This window comes from Lineus longissimus, chromosome 19 (genome assembly GCF_910592395.1).
Source record: "Lineus longissimus chromosome 19, tnLinLong1.2, whole genome shotgun sequence".
Taxonomy (NCBI): Eukaryota; Metazoa; Nemertea; class Pilidiophora; order Heteronemertea; family Lineidae; genus Lineus; species Lineus longissimus.
In genome coordinates this window covers 1,311,219-1,335,994 of record NC_088326.1, presented here as the reverse complement: position 1 = coordinate 1,335,994, position 24,776 = coordinate 1,311,219, and the positions used below count along the sequence as shown (strand labels likewise).

Genomic DNA, 24,776 nt, shown 5'->3' with positions numbered 1-24,776 from the left:
ACAAGCTCAGGCTGATCCAGGTGGCTCTTGGGCAATCTTGTGTTGCCTCAGTACATGCACCTCAGACAGCCTTGGTCTGTGTTCTTAGCCCAAACTCCCAGACTAATCTACTGCCGATTAATAAAGAATAAACTGAAAAGGGAAGATTCTTTCATAAAACTTTATTCATTCAGAAATGAGTTTCTACCCAATGAAGGACGTTCAGTAACCCATTGATCAAATACACTACTAATCCCTGGGGCTGTAATCAACTCCCCATCTGTGCTGAGAGCATCGGAATGTATTTCTGAGTCAAATTTTTTTCTTGGTTACTGTGGGTTACCCTAGCTATGGTGGGAGAGCCCAAGTTCGAGAAGGCGAACTATAATACTAGTAGTAAGCATCCACTAAGTCTTCTTGGCAAAACTCAAAGACTAATCCACACATAATGTCTCTGTCACTTGATCCTTGAACTATGTCCATCTGTAGGTGATCTGATGACACACTGTCTATCATATTTTGTTAAATGACCAGCTACTTTTTACCACCTGAGTATAATCCCAGTAACGTTGCATCTGCTTCCAGTAGAGTTACGTGTTTTTCCGATCCAAGAAACTTTGATGACATCTCCAAGTCATGGAGACAGATCTTCACTTTGGCTCCTCTGTGATATTCGCTGGAAAGAAAATGAAGAAATTTATGTGGCAATATCTTGACCCAGGAAGGCCCTTCACAACAAAAATATAAGCATCTTTTCCAAATCCAGATGAATAAAGTGTTATTGTGATCGAGATTACATCAAAAATAAGAAGAAGTCTGGCATCTCATCTGGTTACGCCAGGGACAGTATGTGTCAGGGATGGGACTCCATGGCCATGGGGCGGCCAGCCATCATCATGGGTGAGAAATATTCTCTTTACACACCTTGACCGACCCTTTGGTCTGCGGCAAACACAATCGAATTTTCCTCCAAAGTCAATATAAAGATCATCAGCAACAACTTCTCGTATTTTGCCTACAAGAATGGCACCATTGGGATCACCTATCTGCATGAGACGTGAATTTCTGAGCATAGATGAGAAGCTTTCTTGAACAGGGGTTTCAGGGTCAGCAGTTTGAGACTCCAATTTTCCAAATTTCTCAAAGGCTTTAGTGAGTCCGCTGACTTTTTGAGGAGCTACAGTCGTATCTGAGATTCCTTTATCGTTTCCAGTCGTACTTGAGAATCTACGGGCGCATATTGGGGCATAAAACCTAGAAATTCTGCAGAAATTTGCAAGACACAGAACTTTGCTGGGCGCAGCCATCTTGGAATTTTATCCAATCAACATTGCTGTTGCAAATCCCGGATATGAAACGATAAATGTGATTGGATAAAATGCTGTGGTACTTCTGTCAGACAGCTGTTGGACGAAATTACGCGAAACCCACATTGTACCCATTGCATGCATGAAACAAGTCCAGGTTATTTCAGCTTATTTTTTGAAAGATGGCTAACTCCTGTCGCAGTAAAGCCTTGGACTTCTTCATGATCATTGGACAGCTAAAGGTGCTGTGACCTTATTGGGCTGACATGCTGTTATTTTACTCTCTCTCAGCATTGTATTTGTTTTTTGCTGTCGATATCGCTGTCCCAATGCAATGCATGTGCATGGTCATCGGCATCCATGGACATCCGACATGGTCAATTACGCTTATTCAAGATATCAATTTATATTCAATTATCCTTATTTAAGATATGCTCAAGCCTGCTTAAAGCACTGTTGTAATTAGTTTATATAATAAGACTACCAAGTTGTAATTATTACCGGTATTCATATTATACGTTGTATAGCTTTCTATTTCACATGTATTACATATTTTTATTCTACTTTATCTTATTTTGTACTGTATATTTGCTTGAAATTATTGTATAATACCATTGACCCCTAGAGGGTATTTTAGTGTAATAAAATCAATTTGAATTACGCTGTCACTGAGACCGTGCTGTTCGTTGTGCTGTCAAGCACTACACTACACATGGTAGCAGTACGCATCGTACAGCATGCTCTTCAGAGATCACTTCATATTTGAGGGACAGTTTTCTCTTTTAGCTTCTCTCTTTAGTCTTTCTTAGTTCAGCATCAATCGGATCAATCAAATATCGTTTCGTAACTTCATAACCATGCAATTTGTATTTAGCAAACATAGTTGCTGCGTGTGCAGCACCCCGGACTGCTTTGCTGCCTGCCATGTGTTCTCTGTTTATTGTGCCTATATTTAGGTTAGGTTTGGCTCTGAACAGTTTCTTAAAATTTGTATTTAGAATAACCTTTTTATTGCAGAAAATCAAGCGAACTGGCTGGGTCTATAGAAAAGTACCGGACCCAGAGCGTGTGGCTGGTCATATGTATCGGATGGCCATAATGTCTTTTCTTCTGGAAGATAAAACTTTAAATAGAGATAGGTGAGCAGCTCCTCAAAGCACAATTCAATTGTGTCATATGGAAGACAATAGCAATCCTGGACATGCTTAGATTGGTAATAGGCCCCACTGGCATGACTAGTGACTAAAGTTGTAATGGAGAGTGACAAATAACTTGGATATTTTCTCTTGCAGGTGCCTGAAGCTCTCGTTAGTTCATGATATGGCAGAGAGTATTGTTGGTGATATTGCACCTGATGATGGCATCTCTAAAGAGGAGAAATACAGAAGAGAAAAGGTATGGGTTTCATTTGTTGTTCTTGCATAGTATTACTATTCTGAATTATCTAGAACGCGATGTATAGTTCGGGGTTGGATTGTAGGAACTTGTGGTCCACGTTGGAGATTGACATTTTGGGTCATCTGACATCCGTCATCAGCTACCTGTGCTATTTTCTTTAAATCATATTTTGTCTTCAACTTTTAATTCTCTAGGAAGCACTGGATAAACTGCAGGGCCTAGTCAGTGAAGAGGTTGGAACAGAAATTGGCAGTTTATGGGAGGTAAGGTGATACATGTATGTTAACCCTGTAAGGACTGAAACAATGTTAGATCAGAATAAATGGTGGGCCTTGAAGTTGTTATTGTGTCATATAAACATCGTAGAAAGTCACCTTAATTGGCGGCGGTGGTGAAAGCATCAGCATTGCTGCCTGATCCTCAACAAATCTAAGCCTCTCGTTCAACCTAATTACAGGAATATACAAATCAAGCCACACCTGAAGCAAAAGCCGTGAAAGACTTTGATCGATTTGACATGATTCTTCAGGCTCATGAGTACGAACAGGATGAACCAGAGAGAGGAGCTTATCTCCAGGAATTCTTTGATTCCACCCAAGGTTGGTACTTGACCCTCCCAAAATTTCTATTCATTATGCACAAACCTATTGTACTCATGCGAGGTTGCCACACTTGAAGCACTTGAATTGATCCACTCCAAACTACTTCGTAATGTACACAAGTCCATTTTACACAAGCAAGGCTGGCTTAACGTCGTTTGTTTATAATTTGAAATTATCCCAGCAGCTTCTGAGGTTTATTGAGTTTTCTTCCACAATTACAGGTAAATTCCAGACGCCTCAAGTCGTTGAGTGGACAGAGGAATTATACAAGCGTAGAAACAATACAGCAGAGGAAAAGAGCGAATTGCAATCATGACTGAGGCATTTTCTGTAAATTGTGTAAATAAAGTTTTACATCTGAAAGTTCTTCAGCCTAGATTCCTTGATGTTGTGAAAAAGTTTTTGTGGAGAAGGGGGCTGCCTGTCCCATCACCCCATGAGAAATCGGAGAGGCAATGGTGGCCAACTCTGATGCAATTTCTGCCTCTCAATCTTCGGCCTTCCCAATCTGGCTTAAATGCTGGCCCCCCAGTATACAACTGAGATAAAATGGGATGTAGGGCATGTTGCACTACTTTTCTGTGATCCTCACAATTTGCATACATGAATGTTGTGGACACGAGAGGGTCAATGGGGGTCAGCACATGCATCCTAACTCACAGTCGCCTGTCTGGTAACCAGCTCTGCTCATAGAGGTGTCTGTAGAGTGAGTTGGGTGTCCTAGCTGGTACAGCTGCTAGACTATTTTGGACATCGGGTGTTCCAGCGAGTAGAGATGCCAGTAATTGACGGGGGCATAAGCAGCGGGGGGCAAATGCCCCTCCCCCTAACTTTGACCATGATTTTGGTGAAAGATTTTCAAAAAGTGTCCATCTAAGACCAAAAATCTAGCAGTGCCCCAGATTGAGAGAGCGTCCTGGAAGCGTTGGGTGTTCCAGAGGTAGATGTGTCTGTTGAGAGAAATTTCCTCGTTTTTTACTTTCGCTCCGATGTCTTTGAAGAGGGTGACAAGTTCATGTACAACAGGGTTGCCCAGAATTATTTTCCCTCACACAATGGATACACAATAGAATTCTATCGTGCAACGGAAAACCTTTCTGGGCCACCCTGTAAAGTTTCGTGAGTTTCATCATCAACCACCCAACGCTTCAAGGACACTCTCTCAACCTGGGACACTTTTTGAAAATCTTTCACCAAAATCATGGTCATCATCAATGATTTTGACAGGACCTCAGCTGGCGCCATCTGAGCTGAAAAAGTGGAACTACGCGATTACTTAAATTTAAAAATGACCTCAACGGGGGACGAGTTATTCCATGAACCCCAAACATGATGCTGACGTCGATCACAGCTTATCTTTAATCCAACTTACTTCATGACCAGGACCCTCATATGCAATGCAAATTCTCGCGCCATTACTCCTGTGTGGACATTTTATATGCGTACTATGTCGTATGAATAGCCAACGGCTGGGCCGGAGGGGCAGGAGCTCAGGATGAAATTAAATCTGCGATATTCTGTATTCATATTGCTGTGTAGGTGACTGCGTGGGACATAGGCAGGTAGGACAGATTAAAGGTCACCTAGGGCATAAGATCGATAACCAACACAGCGTTGAAAACCGCATAGATAATCGATCTATACCCATCTTCAAGTTATGGCAGGTAGAAAATTCAAACATTCCTGGTGGTGCAGAAGAATAAACTTGTGATGTACTTCATGCTGTACTGAAGTAACGTTTTCATGGTTTCCTGCCTACATACAGGTTCACCAAAAGCAATTGGTGACAAGGTAATTTAGCATGTAACTACCAGTTATTCACAACACAATATACATCATCAATAATTGTTCTTCCTGCACCACTGACCTGGAATGTTTGAATTACATGCGTTTTTACAGTCGTGCTTCTTATGTTCTGCTCTATACTCCAAGTTAAAATTCAAAATAAAAGCGTTTCAAGTCACTTTTCAGTTTACTGGCATGGTCGATTCTCGTCCGATTTGGCGACAATTAAACTTGCAAACTGGCTATCCTTTCTGTGAAGCAAGGACTAAAGATCTCAAAGATGGGTTCTGGCATGACATCTGAGCCATTCAATACCTGTTTAGTAATACGGGCGTGGGGATCATGAGCATGCCATTGACACTGGCATGCGAGTATCGACTTTGCAGAGCAGTGAGCTGATTATCCACCATCCCGAGATCAGGTTTTTGCTCTCCTGCCTCGTATACAAAAATATCGAGGGTATATTGAAAATCACTTGTTATGTCAGGATGATCACCCACTACTGCATATATAGTAGGCCTATAGTTTATCCCCACCGTCATTTAATGAAAATCGATATACTTTGGCATGCAACACTGATGCCAGCTGCCAAAGGTACCTTAAATAATTGTATATACTGGCATAAATCCTGTTGAGATAACAAATTTCAATTTCGGATGACATTGGATAATAGTTTTGAATATTGATAGAAACTGACGAGTCAAATAATTATACCAGGTTGCATATACACCCATACTGTCCCCGATTAGGCCTACCACGATGTTCGTGATGGGTATTCGCATTTGAATTTCTCCGGAAGGTGTTAGCTTACGGTGCTTCCCTTACTTCCTGTATAGGTAAAGTGAATTACGGTCGTTTTTTAATCAAGTAGATATTGGTAAGTTTCACTTTCATCGAAAGTTTCAGCTACGGACGCATATGTAATGAAATGTTCATTCTGGCACCAGTAATTTTCAATACTCCGGGGATCAGCCTCTCGATATTTCAAACGAAGGAGGTGAAATGTTGGGTTGGTGTATGCATGCTCCGCCTGCGACGATAGGGAGTCTTTCAATTTCATGTACAACCTTCGGACAATTGCGCTATTCAGCGGGACATTTTGTCACGCAAGTTTTTCATGGAGTTGCTCCGTTTGTAAAAAAAGCTAGTGAAAAATAGACCATCCGTGTCCTATCATAGTTTGACACCAAGGTTCAGGATTTTCGCATATCCTGAGATCGTCAGATCATGCAGACTTTTTTTATTCCTCTGTCGTGGCCAATACAAAAAAAAAATCGAGAGGCGGAGTATATTGAAAACAACTGGTGCTAGGATGTGGTTTTCGGTGTGTGTCGCTCCGAATAGCCTATCGGGGAAGTCCGAACGAAGCCATGGATGGGACCATGCAGGACTGATCGGCGTGAAAAGCCTCGCTCCGACGGGTCGTTAAATGAGTAGGTCATTGGTGGTTAGGAATTCACCCTGGTATAGATATATAGGGGGGACATTGGAGAAACTAGCGTAGACCATCCAATAAGATATCATATTGTTCAGATTTCGAACAAGACGCCGATTCGGTACACGACACTATTGTGGAGTCGCAACAAGTGAATACGCTTTGTGATTCAACTCTTTGAAATAAGCGAATTGTATAAAATGTGAACGGAGTGAATTTTAATTTTTTTTTTTTTCAGTTATACAACGTTTGAACGACAACATAGACGCAACAAGATGGTACAGAACTTCGACAAAATCTTCAACTCAATCGGACAGTGCGGCCGGTACCAGATCTTTCTCTACTTTCTGCTAGGTCTGGTTGCGTTTATATCGGGCTGGCTGAATTTGGTGATAATTTTCGTAGCTGGGAACCAGGACCATTGGTGCCGGATCCCCGAACTTGCAAATTACAGTTTCGCTGACCAGAAAACCATAGCAATACCCGCGATAGTTGGAGGAAGCTACAGCCATTGTAAGAAGTATGATTTCAACTATACGGTATATTCTGTGGAGGAAATTTTGTCTTGGAACCGGAGTTCTGGAAATGAGGTAATCAACAGTACGGATGTGGTAGAGTGCGGTAAAGATGGATGGACTTATGATACGACTTGGTGGCTGTCGACAATCGTGGAACAGGTAAACGTGCTTCGATAACGGTATATTGACTAAAAAATACGGGCTTACCGCGACCAGACAGATTCATTATTTTTATGGGGCGAGGGGCACGAATAATTTATTTTTATGAAGCGTTTCGCATGTCGGGTACCAGCAAGGATCTTCAATCTTTGTCACGAAAAATTGATAAATACTGATTCTATTTTGCATATTTTCACCTTACACATCATGATCATATAAACATACACTATTTATACTGCCGGTGTAACATCTGTGGTTGTTCCCCATGTGTCAGTGTTTCCAAAAAATATAGGCAGCTAGAGAGACCACGACTTTTCAATAGGGGGGATACACAGAAAAACTTGTCAATCTATTTTTGAGCGTTCCCAAACAATGAGGGGAAACACTCAAAAACAGAAACACTCAAAAACATTACACCGGTATTGTAATGTTATGCTACTCCTAGTGGAGGTTGGGCAAACCATTTCAAGTTATTCAGTGCCGTGATGTCTTGTTCCAGTTTGACCTTGTTTGCAAGAGAGAATGGATAGTTGCTATTACAACCACTGTCTTTATGACAGGAATGCTGGTGGGATGTGTCGGATTCGGAGCATTAGCTGACAAGTGAGTTTTGTTTTTGATTGTTTATAGTTAAATGCTTTTTCCAAGGACATCACCTTTGTTTCAGGGCCGACAGTCTCTCCCTGCGTGGACTCTGTTGCGGCGTGTTCTCGTGTTATCTCGTTAATATTACCGTAACCTGATCGGCTTCGGCCTCTTGCGTGGAGGCATTATCCGGCGAAATTTCTGGGAAAACCAAGTGATGTCAATTAAGCCAATCGGGTTCCATCTCTTTTTATTTTAACGCTGATGTCAACATGATTTTTCATTACTGCTTTGACGTGAAAACAATGTTTTCGACGTCGTTTCGCCAAGCATCTTCAACGTATAGGCCTACGCCATTGGCGTTTTTTTGTAATTAACCATCCCGAAAAATTGATGACAAAGTCGTAAATTACTTTTGCAGATTCGGTCGACATAAAGTGCTTTTACTGAACTTAGCACTTCACTTTGCCTTCGGTTTGGCGGCGGCTTTCTCCCCCAACGTGCTGATATTCGCCATGCTACGCTTCCTGTGCGGAATGGCGGCCGGAGGAGGGTACACGACCGCTTTCGTCCTCAGTATGTGACATGTTTACTTACCACCAAAGCCAGTGGTCCATTTCTACCTCCTGGTGTTCTACTTCAGCTTTAAAAACGTCCTCACCTAAACTGCATGGGGGCGTTGCCATCCTATAGCCACTTTCCTCAGGCAGAAAACATGCAGGACTTCCTGTCAGGTGACAGGTTTTGACCAATCAAAACCCCCGTAGTGATCATGGCAGTGATGTCTGTGCCAAACAAGCATGATAGCTCTCTTCTGATTGGTCGATATCTGTCCGGAAGTCCCAAATTGCTGCTTGAGGAAGTGGCGAATAGGTAACATGCTCAAAAATTAGACACTACAGATAGTTGGTGCCAGATACATACATTGTATTTCACTCTAGCGGCAATGCCTGCAATGCCAACGACACAATCATTGATTTCCTTTTATCATCAGAATCTCTCAATAAAAAAATATGATATCATCGAGTGTTATACGATACATGTACATCATGCACATGCCTTTTTGAAGCTCTCTCTTTCTCTTTAAAAGTCATGGAACTGAATGGGCCAAAACATCGCACAAAGCTAGGAATCTGGGTGCAAGGATTTTTCGGACTCGGATTCACGACTCTGCCCGGCCTCGCCTACTTCATCCGGAATCACGTGACCTTGCAGATCGTCATCGCAAGTCCTTGCCTTCTCCTTCTGTCGTACTATTGGTAGGTACAATGGTGGCCCACTATAATTTAGGTGCACGAGGTTAAATTAATCGACTTAGCATTAAAGGAGATAACGCAATGTTACAGTTAACTTGTATAGTCTTTACACACACCACGGTCAACCAAGAGGACATCTGTACGGCCTAGTACCTCTGGCCAAAACGATATAATAAATGCTATATACTGCATTGTAATGACACTCAGTTAAATATGAGTTTTCGATGTCGCCGGCAGGCTTGTAATGAGTTCTTTCTTCTGAAGGTTAATCCCCGAATCCCCGCGATGGCTGATGACCCAAGGGAGATATGAGGAGGCGGAGCGTATCGCGCGAAAGTTCGCGCGTCTCAACAGGCGTAGCGTCAGCAAGAAGATCAAACTCACTGAAGGCACAATGGTATACTATAATATGATAGCATGCGGTATACACCTTTCCAGAAATGGGGCGCTGATTGTCCGAAATAATGATGTCATAAGGGGAAACTAGGCCTAATAGTGGAGGGACAAAGGAGATAGCCATGGTTGACCAACTCACTTGAATGCCTTTGATGACGGACAAGGGGGAAAAAATTAGTTCCAATGCAAGACACCAATTTCGGGAAGCATTGTATAGGGCTAGCTCTCCGTGGTTGATAGAGAGTACCTTCCAAAAGTTGGGGGCGAAACCTAAATTTTTCAATCATTTTTCATTTGAAACTCCAGGGTGGGCCAGTGGTGGTCAAACAAACCTAATAACCATCTCTTGTGTTGTTTGCGTGGGTTCTTTTTATAATCATCATCGGTTGCAGATCTCGGACGATAATAAGAAGGACAAAGACAAAGACACCGCCAACATTCTTGACCTTCTGCGGACGCCGAACATAAGGAGGCAAACATTCTGTGTAGTGTTCATTTGGTAAATTAAGCATTTCTGTTCATCACCGTAAGATGTCTCACGCGCAATAACCGAGCAATCGTGTGCTTTTGTTGCGTAACACTCAAGTCAACGAAATCGGTTAGATTTTGGGCTTGTTCTACCGCCCATCTTGACCCTCAATGTTTTGAAATACAACGCGTATGGGCGGAAGCTACGGAGGCAATACCGCTGAAGTTCAGTATGTGCAACCCCACGGTGGGTAAAGTTTGCAACACAATAGAAACAAGGCGTTGGGGTAAAATCGGATAAAAATATTAAAGGAGGTCCTTACGCCCCTCAAAATGATTTGTGTGTTTCTTCCTGTTTCAGGCTTGTAAACAGTCTGGTCTACTACGGCCTCTCATTCAGCTCAGGCAGTTTCGGCGACAACATCTACCTCAATATCTTTCTGGGGGGCCTGGTGGAACTCCCGGCCTACGTAGTCACCATGCTCCTTCTCGATCGATTTGGTCGTCGGGTGATTCTAATTTCATTCATGGTCGCTGGCGGCGCTGCGTGTCTTGGGTGTATGCCGCTGCTCCCGCATAAAAGTAAGCCGCCTATATCCAGATCATGAAATATCTCGTCAAGATTGCAAGAAGCTATTACTTCAATATCATAACCTGCGTTAGTTACGTGACCCATCTTTGTTTTTTTGTATGCTAAAACACCTTGTTACAGAATTTTTGTGTGGTGGTATGTATGAGCCTCGTTTTGACCCCAGCGGTTTTGGTGAGACAACCGTTACCTCTTTCCTGCAAAATATGAAAAAGCAGTCGAAATCAAATTTCGATGTTTCTGTCAGTATTTATCATTGTCTCACCATTCACACCTCTATGACCTCGCCTTGGGTTTGACCTACATTTTAAAACTCCATCCATACGATGTTTTGTGTGTTTGACCTTGACCTACTTTTCTTCAGCTTCTCCGGTACTTTTGTCGATCGCTATGTTTGGGAAGTTCTGCATCTCCGCATCTTTTGCCATCATTTACCTCTGGACGGCTGAGATCTATCCCACAGTGGTCAGGACGGTGGGCGTCGGCAGCGGCTCAATGGCGGCCAGGTTTGGAGGACTACTAGCGCCACAGGTGGCTCTGCTGGTAAATATTCTTCTTTTTTTACTTCTGCTTGTGTATAATTACGGAGGGCAGAAAACACTCACCAACCACACACTTTACACATGCGGTCTACAATTTAATGGCACATAGATAATTTCATCTCAATTCATTATTCTTATCCTAATCGTCCCAGACTAGGTGGTCCTTCCATTTCATGACAGTGGTAGACTCGTGGTCTCAATCTCCGTGTTTCAGGTTAAAGTGTGGGAGCCCCTGCCCACCCTCCTTTTCGGGATTCTGTCTATCATGGCGGGACTTCTAGCCTTACTACTGCCAGAGACATTAAATAGACAACTGCCAGAGACACTGGAAGAAGGGGAGAAACTTGGAAGGTATGCACTGTAGACATTGCTCAACATTTTTGTATTACGAACAGGCGGGCTGCGATAGCTAGTCAGGCTGTCAACCCGGAGAGATGAATCATTTTGAACGGAACCTCATTCTTTTCTCTGACGACGATATCTCAATCTGTCTCCACAATTTTGATTTTTGTAGGATTTCTTCCCTAAGTGATACTTCGGATAAGATCATGATGAAGGCGTCGCCGCCTAGCAAAACTAGTCTAGACGAGGAGGAGGGGGAGATGGTGCCGGAGAATCGGATCATGGGCGAGCTTCCTTCATAATGAAAAAGCTTTAGACTGCATAATATCCATAACAATAGTTGCTGTATTATGATAATACTCCAAAAATGATAGCTTTTGATAGACGTATTGGTCAGGAGGAGAAGCGCGCCGAGTATGCCCGTAAAAAGAAAGCGTCACTGGGCAACAGTAGTCAAGACTTGTTACCTAGCAACAGCGATCAATCACTCATGCAAGGAAGTAGACTGGGGAGGAGTTTCCTCTCAGAAAGAATTATTGTGCTTATTGTATGATGGACCTGGTAGGGCTAGACTCATATGCGCATGCGCTTTTCAACGACGATTCTCGGAATATAGGGTGCACTCTAGTGGTAAGATTCCAATGCTTTAACCAGGTAATTAGGCGACCTGATCTTCAAACCGCAAAGTTGACCATGATAATTACATAGTTTGGGGGTCTATAGTACTAGTTTAGGGAGTCATATTGGACCACTTTCTACTGGTGAAAAGACTTTTCGGACCCCTGAGACCACATTATTTTGGCTATTGAAAAGAAACTTTAAAGTTATTCATTACCAGCTATTGTGGGCCTAGCCAATTAAGCCAATTAGTGCACCTGCTTAATTGGTCCTGGCAAGCCTAATGGAAAATGCATAGGAAATATCAATAAAGTTGGCTTTTTGGGCGGGGTGTTAAAATAATCCCAACTCCCGACTTCTGACACAATTCTATATATGTCTAGGTATTTACTGGCAAAATTTGGAGTGATTTGGATGGAAATTCGATGGGCTGAAAATTTTGGTAAATCTGTATATGCTTCACTCGCAGCCCGTAGTGTAAATTCCTGAGAAATTGGGTTTTGGGGGCTTTTCTAGCTGCGCTAGCTCCGAAACTATACATTTGATACAAACTCCCGACTTCAGACGTGATTGATATAACTCTTAGGATTATATTCCCAAGATTTCAGCTTTATTGGAGAAAAATTCATAGTGCCCATAGGGGGGCTGAAAATTGGAGGATTTTCAATTTTTTTCCCAACAAATATATGCGAAAAATATTACTTTCCACCTAGAATTAATCAAAATTTCGCAAACGATCATAAAGTACTTCCTTGCGACAATCATTTGTGTAGCTTTCAAAACTTTTGGCTGATTTATTTGCCCCTTAATTAGCAAAAACCAACATTTTAGTGTTTGCATGCAACAATGCACAGGAGGCTAATTGCCAATGCCAGATTAATTCACACCTGTCCAATCTCAAACAACAGGAATGATGGAGTCTCCCTCTATTCAAAACAGAGTGTGCTAGGCCTGCCATAGCTGGTAATGTGCCTTTTATACAAAAGGAATTCATAATTCACATCATATTGATGTATATGACCATTTGAAAACTTATTATTATCATTTGTATGTATTAAACCTAGCTGTTTTTCAGTAGATACAGGCGTGAAGGCAATATAATCACCTATGCACATGTTTCACACGTCCAGGTGTGTACAGTGAATATATTATCTACATAAACATCATAATAACAATACAGCTGTATATCACAAGTTAAAAATGTAGATATATTTGTGTTAAAATGAAAGGCCAAAAGCAACAAAACTTTGTTTAATTTCACTTTATTTCTGAAATCAATCCTCTCCATGAAAGTAAATACGAAACCACGAGAGTAGTAATGTGACGTCACGCGGGAGTCACCATAGCGTCATGTCATCGCAGGGAGTTACTTGGGCTGTATGGTGATTTGGCTCTGACGGCATCGCATCACCACCCGTGCGCTCAACTTCAAGATCGGCTGCCTAAAAACCCCCATCCAAACCAACTTCAAACCCGCTTTGAACTGAAAGAAGAGTGAAATTAGTGAAATAATTTACTATTCTACGAGATAATGTGATAATGAAGGTATGAATGTGATGTATTGTCGTGCCTCTACGGGTGGGCGCCAATTGAGTCTAAAGGACAGGTGACTCCGACCAAGCCATCACAAGCTTCATGAAGAGTGTTCTTGGATGGGGTTTTTGCTTGACATGTACTAGAAACCTCCGTTTTACGCGTCATTCGAAAGACTTTTCCTCTTTGTTTACCATCTTACAGAAATGAAAAATCTAAAATTTTGAATAATGCACATCACTGGCATCCAAGAAGTTCTGAACTGAAAACCACTGATACCTGCCAATGTTCTCACAAGACATGAGAGTGGACTTACATCGCTTACGACGGCTCAGAGTCTCCTTGTTGTCTGCGGACGACGAGAAGATGATAGCGTACATGAATATCATAAAGATATAAGCATTTAGAAAGGAGAAGGTGGGTGTGATTCATGTTCTTACTGCATGTTATTAGTTCACCTCTTTGCCGCCATCCATATGGCTCTTATAACCCTATAGTTGCTTTCGATTGTGATACAGGCGTAAAATGATGTAATGAGTTTTTAGGCTGCTGTAACGGTGCTTTTAGACCTATGCCGCCACATATGTACGGAACACCCTCGTGCGAAGAAAACGCCCGATACCACATCATTTTGTGTTGAGGGCTTAAAATATCGTCTCATGAGAAAATTCAGCCAACGGGCATCTTGACCCGCAATCATATGTTTTGATATCTCTAAATCACTCATCTCGATAGTGGTGACGCAAACGCATGAGAGTCAGGATGCCAATGGGAGGAGAGGAAACAAATGAATGATGAGGGAGATCACTGCAAGTAAATGTACTAGCTAATTACCTCGCTCGTGGCGGCTCAGTGTCTCCTCCTGGCGACCTGGAAAGAAATGTCAGACATCGCGTGAGGCGTTTTCTCAAAACAAAACAAATCAAAATCTACTTCACTTAGGGCGTAGTGCTGACTGAAAGGTTTTTTAAAGTGTGAAGTGGGAATGGGACGCTGGCCACTGTTACTTTATCTCCATTAATGTTCCCGTTCCATTGCTCACTTAGCGTAGAACATTGCTGCCACCTGAGGCAAGGTTTCTCGATACACCGACCGATCGTAGGCCTATATTCCGGGTCAACTCACGTTCAGGCACGTTTCGCTTGGCAAATGTGATGTCTGCGTCAGCCTGGTCCAGTGTCATTCCTAGGATGAGCGCCAACGCCAAGGAGATTGCAAACTTCTGAAATGTAGAAGTGAGGAGAGGAATATAGTCTTACTTGCCAAAGGACATCACCCTCACCACAAGGCTCTGGGGCTCTGTGGTGGGCTAGGACAGCCGATTTTTTTACCACTGAAAGGACTGTCTAGCATGCACCTCAAAAATTCCGAACGCAGAAAATGAAGACATACATGTATATTGTAAGGTCATACCAATTTTACCGCAGTAGGCCTACTGGTTTAAGGGGAGCCTAAGACCCAAACACAAGGCTGTGGCTAGCGAAAAGATAAATACAACCCTCAGGGAGCCATTTTCATGACCTCAGTGACGATGTGAACTGGGATTAGGCACGCCATACGCCATTTATGCATGTAGACGTCAGGTTTCGCGAGCCTTACGAAGGGCTACGATCGACAAAGTTTGAAGTACGTAGGTATTTTGGTTCTCCTACAAGTAAGTTTAAAAGACGATTCACGAGCACGAGTGTCGCGTGATGAAACACAGGACACTGCAAACATTTCGTTGTTCGTACTGACTGAGGAACCAGCCTCGTCTAGGTTGGAACGGCGATAAAGCAATACAATCATGTACTTACCATATCTACTTGTGACTTTGACGTTTTCTTGCCTGAGACTAGGAAGATATGGCATGCGGTGATTACCGTCTCTTAAATATAATTCCGAGGTCCTCTAGAGGCCCTGTCCTTATCATCCATCTCTAAATTTATCTTGCCATGAAAACATGCAATCTGATACTTAAGATCAGCAGCATGAAATAATTCAAAGATTAACCCCAGAGATTGAGAATTAGCATCTCGTAATGATTGTATCTAAAGATTAACATGCGATATTTCTGCAATTAATTTCCTTCTCTGATGCTCAATGATAAGAAATTAAAATTTATCAAGTCTTCTATAGGCCTAATCTTAATAAAAAAAGACGACTATTCAACTTTATTTCAATTGCTATCAAGTACCAGTTTCTCCAATGACTGGTGAAATTGTCTAGAACATTCTTGATCTAGCATCACCCGTTATAGCCTCGTTCCGCGCTGTACGCTGTGCATCTTTTGGGGACGAAGTATTGGTCGAAGCCAATCTCCCTGTCTTCGGTCCGTCTGTCGAATTTTACATTCACCCGCTGAAATTCTCACTGGCCATTCTCCAAGCGTCGTCAATGGTGATCATCGTCGTCAAGCCTCACTCGACCGACATAACAAGAAGGCTTTTCAATCCATGTTACAAGCAGCGCACTATAGGCTACACACTGGATCAGTGTGTGGACTATCAAACTGTTGCAGAGGGACTATGTGAGAATTTCAGCGGGTGCATGTAAAATTCGACAGACGGACCAAAGACAGGGAGATTGCTCACCGGCGAGCCAACTGTAGCAGAGACGGTAGGTCGAGTGAGGCTCGATTATGATGTTCACCTTTGACAACGCTTGGAGAATGCTGGCGAACTCGAATTATGAGACTTCAGTACAAATATCGGATTAATATGGTTTAAAAACAGTCCGTATAATAAAAAAAACAAATGCATTCATACATAGGATGAAATGATATCAAGCGATTGACTTGAACTCCATTATACATTTAATATTCATGTATCGCTACGTATCCTAAGTGAACACGCTCCCTTCATGCTTCATTCAGTTTGGGGCGGAATATTCTTTCCGACATTTCACAGGTGTCACCTGTTCCCGGGGGTGGGCGGGTGGGAGTGTTTAAAAATGGATTATCATTCTTTTGTGTTTTGCCATGCGGGGAGAGATTCCCTTATACCAAAGAATGATGCAGTAGTCTTCAGTTTCAACCTAACCAAGTTTTGGCCTCCTGCTTGACCAGACTACGAGAATTACGCAGGTAGCGCCGTCTGGTGTTAACTTAGGATAGCTTTATGTCTATTGGGCGTTGGTTGTTAGGTTCCAATCAATCTTGTCCGCCTTATCCGCGTGAAAATTCACTGGGACTTAGAAGTCCTGGATAAGAGGGACAGACCAATTAGAACCGAGGCTTTGCCTATAAAATATATCATATTACAAGTTATTCTCCAAGTCTGACCACCCGGCAGACTATTCTTGGCCCTTCATGTATTAGAATCGAGTTCATACCGATAGTCGCCCAGACATTTCGAGATCGAGAATTGCTCATTTACGGTACTCTCCTTTTCATTATAGTTCTGTCTGAGCATGGAGGTATTATTACCCAGCAGACTTATAGATTATGTTTATTTTTGGTTCGAACACCCAGCGAACCTGATTATATTCTCTAATATCTGATCCACCCAGCAGACTATAGACTATTTTATCTTTAGTGCGATCCAGCGGATCTCTGATTTTCTCTAATGTCTGACCACCCAGCAGACTATTTTATTTCATATCTTTGGTCCGATTACCCAGCGAACCACTGATTATTTCAATTACTTTTTGTTACAAGTGAGGTCCTGTATGGGCGGTTATTACCGCAAATAAAGACAAACCAAAGCAAAGACACTTGTGTAGCATATCAAGGACACGTAGATTGATACTCCTGGGCGGTTATTACCGCAAATAAAGACAAACCAAAGCAAAGACACTTGTGTAGCATATCAAGGACATGTAGATTGATACTCCTGGGCGGTTATTACCGCAAATAAAGACAAACCAAAGCAAAGACACCTGTGTAGCATATCAAGGACACGTAGATTGATACTCCTGGGCGGTTATTACCGCAAATAAAGACAAACCAAAGCAAAGACACTTGTGTAGCATATCAAGGACATGTAGATTGATACTCCTATGTGTGCCACATCAAAGACATCTGGACCATACACCACATCAAAGATAACGATGCGAAGTCAACAGGCGGCGCCACCGTCTTGGGACAAGTAAAAACGATTTCGACAACTATAGGTTTTTGTTGATATAAGCGACTATTTTTATTTTTATAATCATTTTTTTCTCGCAGTGAAATTTTTTATTAATTGATTCAACTTCAATAAGTTAAATGAGAAGAAAAATAAATATCTCGACTTGAAAAAAAAAATTTAATTTCAAATTTTTTTTCTTGACATGAAAAAAAATATCTTGACTAGAAAAAAATCATTTCGACTAGAAAAAAAATCATTTCGACTTTTTGAAGCAAACGGCTTGCCATAGGAGAGAGGTGGCAAATAACAACAACGTCAACAGGCAGCGTACGGCCGCCAGCAATCTACAGTGGCGCCGCCTGTTGACTTCGCATCGTTATCTTTGACGTGGTGTATGGTCCAGGTGTCTTTGATGTGGCACACACAGGAGTATCAATCTACATGTCCTTGATATGCTACACAAGTGTCTTTGCTTTGGTTTGTCTTTATTTGCGGTAATAACCGCCCAGGAGTATCAATCTACGTGTCCTTGATATGCTACACAAGTGTCTTTGCTTTGGTTTGTCTTTATTTGCGGTAATAACCACCCAGGAGTATCAATCTACGTGTCCTTGATATGCTACACAAGTGTCTTTGCTTTGGTTTGTCTTTATTTGCGGTAATAACCGCCCAGGAGTATCAATCTACGTGTCCTTGATATGCTACACAGGTGTCTTTGCTTTAGTTTGTCTTTATTTGCGGTAATAACCGCCCATAGTCCTGGATAAGGTCTGCGCGCGCTGTTCGCTTCCTAATGAAAGAATGACTGGACAACGAGAATTACGCAGGTAGCGCCGTCTGGTGTTAACTTAGGATATGTATTTTTCAAGAACAGTTTATCGATAACTTCAATCAGCAGGCTAGCTCACACCTCAAATTTGCGAAAATGGCGTCTGGTGCACTTTTCGGAAATGCAGCGAGTCGGGGAACTTCTAGCGGCCGAAATCTGGTTGAATTTCGAGCTGGAAAGATGTATATGAAGGGGAAGATGGTTCACCCTGATAAGAGGAAGGGTCTGGTCTATGTACATCAGTCGGATGACTCGTTGATGCACTTCTGTTGGAAGGATAGGACGTCCGGTGTCGTCGAAGATGTGAGCATAATTTATAACCTTGACCCCGCCAGTTGTTTCAAAATTGCATTGTCATACTTCATGTTCTTGTAAATGTTGTCAAGCCACTGAAGCCAAACGCCGAGCACGCCACAGGGCAGAATAATCAATTGTCCTCCATTGATTCGCAATTTACTGATTGACTTATCATTTCTTTACAAGTCCTTTCCTCCTAATTCCTTCCAGGATCTGATCATCTTTCCCGACGACATCGAATTCAAGCATGTCCCAGCGTGCACCACTGGCCGAGTCTACATCCTCAAGTTCAAGCTATCCAGCAGGAAGTTCTTCTTTTGGGTGCAGGTAGGATACCAGTACAGTAACTAGGCCTACCAAAAAATCGAGACAGAAGAATGCAGTAAATAGTAATACTAGGCCTAATATAATAGGCATAAGAACCTAGACTCACGACTGACATAGCCTAAGTAAGTTTGTAGTTGTACAAACCTAATTTTACACCCTTTTTAGTCTCCGCCATCAGCTGAGACTTTTGTATTAGGGTATTATTCTCCTCAAGAAATTATTCCAGCAAACTCTCGTCCCCAGGTGAAAGCTTCATATGTACGTACATGAACACGGCAATGCATTGCAAAACATCGATAAAACGAGGGTGTCCATGAACTAAGAAGTCAATCTGGGTAACAGCCGCGAAAGTGCTATGGGCATGCATAGCGCAATACATCTAAATTTTTAACCAATAAACCTCGCCATACCGGTGTAATGTTTTTGAGTGTTTCTGTTTTTGAGTGTTTCCCCTCATTGTTTGGGAACGCTCAAAAATAGATTGACGAGTTTTTCTGTGTATCCCCCCTATTGAAAAGTCATGGTCTCTCCAGCTGCCTATTGTTTGGAAACACTGAAACATGGGGAACAACCACAGATGTTACACCGGCACGATGACTGGTGCCCCGCGTTATGTGTATTACATATTGGCTGCACATATGGAGGAATGTAACGGATAAAGACCAGGGACAAGTCTACACCATCGAAGCATTTTTCTATAAAACCTAATATTTGGAGTTTATGGGCTATGAAATAAGAAAAAACGGCAGTGAATTGAAGCAGCTGAGTTTCAAGAATGTGTTCTTCCCTTCTGGACACTTTATGTTGCCTTGATCAGTCGTATTTCGCACATAAACCATCGCTTCGCTGAAGTGAAAGTGCGATGTTTTTGTTTTGTTTTTGTCAACATGCATGGCTGTGTGCATATGAGGCGGAGACTCCAGAGTCTGCAAAGACTCAACTGACAATTCTAGTTTCTTTTATCCTATCCTAAAATCAAGTTAGAAATGCTGTTTTTGTTATGATCATGTTTTGAAAGTAGCTTATCATGTGTTATGTCATTTCCCAGGAACCCAAGTCCGATAAAGATGAAGAGAATTGTCGCAAAGTGAACGAGTTCTTGAACAATCCGCCAACACCTGGGTCCACCCGTGGTGGTGGTGGTGGTGGTGGCGGTGGTGGAGGCTCCGGAGGACTTGGTGGTCTGCCGCCAGAGCTCGCTGGTCTAAGTAAGTGTAAACGCGAAAGAATAGCAGAGAAATATCTGCTCATGAACACATTATGGGTAATGAAAATAAAAGAACAAAGATATTTCAGAGCATTTGCTGAGTTGGCGTAGAGCTCTGAATTGGTATGTTCCTGTGTTATGTGAGAGCTGAATTGGTTCAGGTGTGTTCCTGTGTAATATGAGAGAGAGCTGAAGTGGTCATAGACCCTCGTGTCTATTGCATCTCACTCGGTCACTGCCTTGAGTGCAGGGTGTCACGAAATTAGAATGCCAAAGACAAGGGCTACACGTTTTGAAGTGGATGAAGAAAGTGGAAAAGACATCCAAGACTCAGATTTTCACAATCTATACAACAATGAAATTCCTATTTCTGTTCTTCCCTAGGTGGTGACAGCGATCTCCAGGGAATCCTTGGCAACATGAGCCAACAACAGCTGATGCAACTTCTTGGTGGGATGGGGATGGGAGGTCTGGGTGGCATGTCCAATCTGCTGGGTAGACCGGGCAGTGCCCAGTCTACTGACTCTGCTAGTGCCACGTAAGTATTTAGATATCAATTGAAGACATTGAGGTTGGTCCAGAGAGCAGCCCTGTTTTCTGGAAAGGTATCACAGTTTGAATCACTTTCATTAGCTGAGGGGGGGTCTCAAAAAGATAAAATAAAGAGGGAAATTTTCAGTCTCCCTCCCCACTCTGCAGTTATGCCCTTGACAGTTGATGATAATGTATATTTGTAGGTAGCCAGTAAGGACAATCATAGACACTGATGAAGTGTATGATACTCAAAAGTTAAGATGAAATTTATGCAATTTGTTTTCCAGACCTGTGCGTGTGCAATCCTCTCCAGGCCCAAGGACAACCACAGCGGCTGGAAGTGGCACGAGCACGACTCCTGCAAGTACTACGAGCTCCTCTACCCCAACAACGACCACCCCTTCTGCTTCGACCGGTGCCACCCCAGCACCTCCAGCTCTTGGGAGGCAAAGCTCAATTCAACTGACGGATCTCCAGAACATCTTGTCGAACCTCTCTGTTCCTGCGCAAAAAGACAACGTGGACTTGTCGCATGCGATGCCAGCGGAGGCAATCATTCCGCTCCTCTCGAACCCAGAGACTCAGCAGCGACTGATCCAGTTTCTCCCGGAGGCGGAGACATTGCCAAGAAACGAGACGGAGTTGAGAGCAACTATACAGTCGCCACAGTTTCAACAGGTGAGCATATTTGGTTGGATTGGATGCAGCCACAATCCAGCAAGAGGTGACCTCAATGCTGAGGTATCTCAGTGCGGAGGTATGAAATCCAAAGACCAGCATCACAAGGCAGTGTCAGAGATGTCAGAGATGATTACTGCGAGTCCATGCTCGATTGCATATTCCTTGTCTTCATTCCAACTCGAGGACGTTGGCTTCAGGCCATATCTTGCCTATACATTTTTCGTGGCTCCTGTTTTTAAAAAGAATGCACTAACTTTCCAGTTGATGTCGCCATGTACCTTTGCTGGAAACTATCCTTGATATGAGATTACAAATACATCGAGCAAAACTTGGACCAGTTCAGTAATGGAACTAATATCATTGTTTTTTAGGCCTTGAGTACCTTCAGTTCAGCCCTCGCCTCGGGCCAGCTTGGACCACTGATGCAGGAGTTTGGCCTTGGGGACGCTGTGGTGACTGCCGCTGTTGCTGGTGATGTTCCAGGATTCGTCAAGGCGTTGGAGGAGGAGGACAAGAAGAAAAAGGACTCTGCGGAGAAGATGGAAGAAGGTGACAAGGAGTGAGAAGAGATTCAATCGTGAACAAAAGTTCAATATTTCCTGGATTGGAACATGAACTATCATTTAGAAAATTTCCCCGGATGCTTAACTTCTCTAGTATAGAGTTCCTTGATCATCAGCAACTTCACATTGATTCTAAGAAACTCAAACTAAGTGCAGATTTGCCATTGATATAGTGAGCTAAAAAATGCCAAAGAACTACTTCATTCATCATTCAATTAGTAATTTGAGTCCAGATCAAAATGTATGGTATCTTCAAAGAATTGAATAGACAATCCCATCATTTCATTCACTGAATAAAATAATGAGGAAATGTTCTGCAAATAAGCTCGGACTTTCTAGTTGTTATTTTGGTGGTTCCAGGGTGAGCTGCTAGAATCTTATGAACTGACTGGGCACCTCTGACTGCTCATGGGTGCTCACTGAAGGCCAAGTCTCAGTCTTGAAGACTCCCAAGGCAGGCGAGATGGGTGAAGTCGCCAAAAAGCCTTAACACAACCACAGTCATTGTTCAGTGCTCGGTGCCCATGCTACATTCCTGATCTGTGATGCAGGTTGTGTCTGTCCCAAGTGGTTGTGAAATGACCTACAATGCAGTGCTAAAGTTTTGTGATGATCATTCCCATTCACCCAAAATTGTACCAGCCAGGCTGGGTCCTGTGTTGCACCTCTTGATGTCACAATGAGGAACGAAAAGATTATCCAAAATGTCACAACCACCGATTTATTTGGCAAGAGGTGGTGATGTCCATGATTTGGCCAGTGTGGCAACCATGCTCTAATCTGGTGGAAGACATCGGTGACCTATAGATGGACTCAAAATGTTCTCTAGTGCCAATACTGTTGGAGAGAGCAAGCATCAGGCATCCCTAGCAAGATTGAGACAGTGTCACATCTTCAAGTACAATGAAAGAAATACCTCTGTCTGTCACAATTCGTCGCTGGTGTAGCAGGAGGAATAGTCCCCTGCCTTGTGACTGGTGAAGCAGGCGACTTTTGGGTGGTGTAGCAGGAGGAATAGTCCCCTGTATTTCATAAATTTACATGGTCCCAGTCTCTCAAAACATACAGCTGGTGAAACAGAAGGTACTGTCCCTTGTCTTTTACAACTGGTGGCTGGTATAGCAGGACGAAATTCCCCCAGTCTCTCACAACATACAGCTGGTGAAGTAGGAGGTACAATCCCTGATCTTTCACAACTTGTGGATGGTGTAGCAGGAAGAAATAGTCCCCTGTCTTTCACAACCTTCTCCGCTGTCTTTCACAACTTGTAGCTGGTGTGGCAGGAGGAATAGTCTCCTGAGCTGTCTTTCAACTTGCGAATGGTGTAGCAAGAACTTGAGGCTGGTGTAGCAGGAAGAAATAGTCCCCTGTCTTTCACAACCTGCTCCGCTGTTTTTTACAACTTGTAGCTGGTGTAGCAGGAGGAATAGTCACCTGAGCTGTCTTTCAACTTGTGAATGGTGTAGCAAGAACTTGAGGCTGGTGTAGCAGGAAGAAATAGTCCCCTGTCTTTCACAACCTGCTCCGCTGTTTTTTACAACTTGTAGCTGGTGTAGCAGGAGGAATAGTCACCTGAGCTGTCTTTCAACTTGTGAATGGTGTAGCAAGAACTTGTGGCTGATGTAGCAGGAAAAACTGTCCCCTGTCTTTCACAACCTGCTCCGTTGTCTTTCACAACTTGTAGCTGGTGTAGCAGGAGGAATAGTCACCTGAGCTGTCTTTCAATTTGCGAATGGTGCAGCAAGAACTTGTGGCTGGTGTAGCAGGAAGAAATAGTCCCCTGTCTTTCACAACCTGCTCTGCTGTCTTTTACAACTTGTAGCTGGTGTAGCAGGAGGAATAGTCTCCTGCCAAGCACAGCTTTTCGCTCATAAAGCAGAATTGAAGGGCTGGCTCTCTGTCTTTAACATTATAACAACGTGTGGCTAGTGTAACATGGAATAGTCCCTGGCCTTTTCCAAACTGATGTACCAATGGTCCCTGCAGCTGTCACTCACAAGCTATAGCTGGTGAAGTAGGAGGTATGATAGCTTGTCTTTCGCAACTGGGGGCTAGTGAAGGAGAAAGAAACAGTCCCCCGGTCTCTCAACTTGTTATTTGGGTTTCAGGAGGAATGGTCCTCTGTCTTTGACAACTTGTGGCTGGTGGCAGGAGGCCTAAACCGGTGAAGAAGTTTAAAATGTCCCAGGAGAGGATTCCATTATGCGCTTATACGAACCTACCTATAAAAAAACCCTTGCAAACCGGCCCTGTCTGTCACTGCTTGTGACTAGTGTAGCAGGAGGAATAGTCCCCTGTCTCTCAACTTGTGACGTGTGTAGCAGGAGGAATAGTTCGTCTTTCACAATTTGTAGCTGGTGTAGTAAGAGGACTGTCACACCTTCAGCTAGTGTGCTGCTGTCTTTCACAAATTGACATGGTCCTTGTCTCACAACATATAGCTGGTGGAGTAGGAGGTCCCTTGTCCTTCATGTGACGCAGGTAATTTACTTGTTTTCTTTTGTCTTCGGGGGTTGGTTGTACCTCTGCGCCGTGGGTGTGTCCCGGCCAGAGTGGAACCTGTTGTGTTCGATTGTGTGTTGAGAGTTTGTCAAAGTAAGTTGAATAAAAGGCAGGAATTCAATCAATTGTGACAAGAGCTAGCCCTTGTCACGATTGATTAAATAACTCCAAGAACTATGAAATATCTCGCCACTTTCTCTCGACTTTTATTCAACTTACTTTGACAAAACTCTCCTCATCAACACAATCGAACACAACAGGTTCCACTCTGGCCG

The 24,776-nt window shown here is 42.9% G+C and overlaps 4 protein-coding genes and 1 long non-coding RNA gene across 7 annotated transcripts; 3 read left to right on the top strand and 2 right to left on the bottom strand.

Annotated features, from left to right (window-relative positions):
- Nucleotides 1–146: 146 nt before the first annotated feature.
- LOC135502998 (small ribosomal subunit protein bS1m-like) lies at nt 147–1,357 on the bottom strand. The gene is made up of 2 exons (XM_064796249.1): nt 904–1,357; nt 147–655 (listed from the first exon to the last, which is right to left on the bottom strand). The coding sequence occupies exons 1-2, from the start codon at nt 1,284–1,286 to the stop codon at nt 514–516; spliced, it is 525 nt and encodes a 174-aa protein (XP_064652319.1). The 5' UTR covers nt 1,287–1,357; the 3' UTR covers nt 147–513.
- A 30-nt stretch (nt 1,358–1,387) lies between these two features.
- LOC135502997 (5'-deoxynucleotidase HDDC2-like) lies at nt 1,388–3,622 on the top strand. The gene is made up of 6 exons (XM_064796248.1): nt 1,388–1,528; nt 2,304–2,425; nt 2,579–2,681; nt 2,879–2,947; nt 3,142–3,283; nt 3,508–3,622. The coding sequence occupies exons 1-6, from the start codon at nt 1,469–1,471 to the stop codon at nt 3,600–3,602; spliced, it is 591 nt and encodes a 196-aa protein (XP_064652318.1). The 5' UTR covers nt 1,388–1,468; the 3' UTR covers nt 3,603–3,622.
- A 976-nt stretch (nt 3,623–4,598) lies between these two features.
- Nucleotides 4,599–13,213, top strand: LOC135503079 (organic cation transporter protein-like). 3 transcript variants are annotated; one of them, XM_064796391.1, is made up of 11 exons: nt 4,599–4,848; nt 6,745–7,183; nt 7,683–7,786; nt 8,190–8,344; nt 8,859–9,027; nt 9,289–9,421; nt 9,813–9,919; nt 10,250–10,470; nt 10,842–11,020; nt 11,234–11,370; nt 11,534–13,213. In XM_064796391.1, the coding sequence occupies exons 2-11, from the start codon at nt 6,782–6,784 to the stop codon at nt 11,661–11,663; spliced, it is 1,737 nt and encodes a 578-aa protein (XP_064652461.1). In that variant the 5' UTR covers nt 4,599–4,848; nt 6,745–6,781; the 3' UTR covers nt 11,664–13,213. The 3 variants fall into 3 exon arrangements, with proteins under 3 accessions (XP_064652461.1, XP_064652463.1, XP_064652460.1); XM_064796393.1 differs by lacking the exon at nt 4,599–4,848 and adding an exon at nt 5,779–5,948; XM_064796390.1 differs by lacking the exon at nt 4,599–4,848 and adding an exon at nt 6,431–6,504.
- Nucleotides 13,214–13,225: 12 nt separating this feature from the next.
- On the bottom strand, nt 13,226–15,386 carry LOC135503078 (uncharacterized). Its single transcript, XR_010449854.1, has 5 exons — nt 15,309–15,386; nt 14,638–14,734; nt 14,347–14,382; nt 13,829–13,861; nt 13,226–13,462 (listed from the first exon to the last, which is right to left on the bottom strand). It is a non-coding gene; the product is annotated as an uncharacterized LOC135503078 (long non-coding RNA).
- Nucleotides 15,387–18,456: 3,070 nt separating this feature from the next.
- LOC135502886 (proteasomal ubiquitin receptor ADRM1-like) lies at nt 18,457–22,323 on the top strand. The gene is made up of 6 exons (XM_064796068.1): nt 18,457–18,693; nt 18,898–19,014; nt 20,063–20,222; nt 20,606–20,759; nt 21,043–21,433; nt 21,808–22,323. Exons 1-6 carry the CDS (start codon nt 18,487–18,489, stop codon nt 21,997–21,999), a joined length of 1,221 nt encoding a protein of 406 aa, XP_064652138.1. The 5' UTR covers nt 18,457–18,486; the 3' UTR covers nt 22,000–22,323.
- The last annotated feature ends 2,453 nt before the right edge of the window (nt 22,324–24,776 follow it).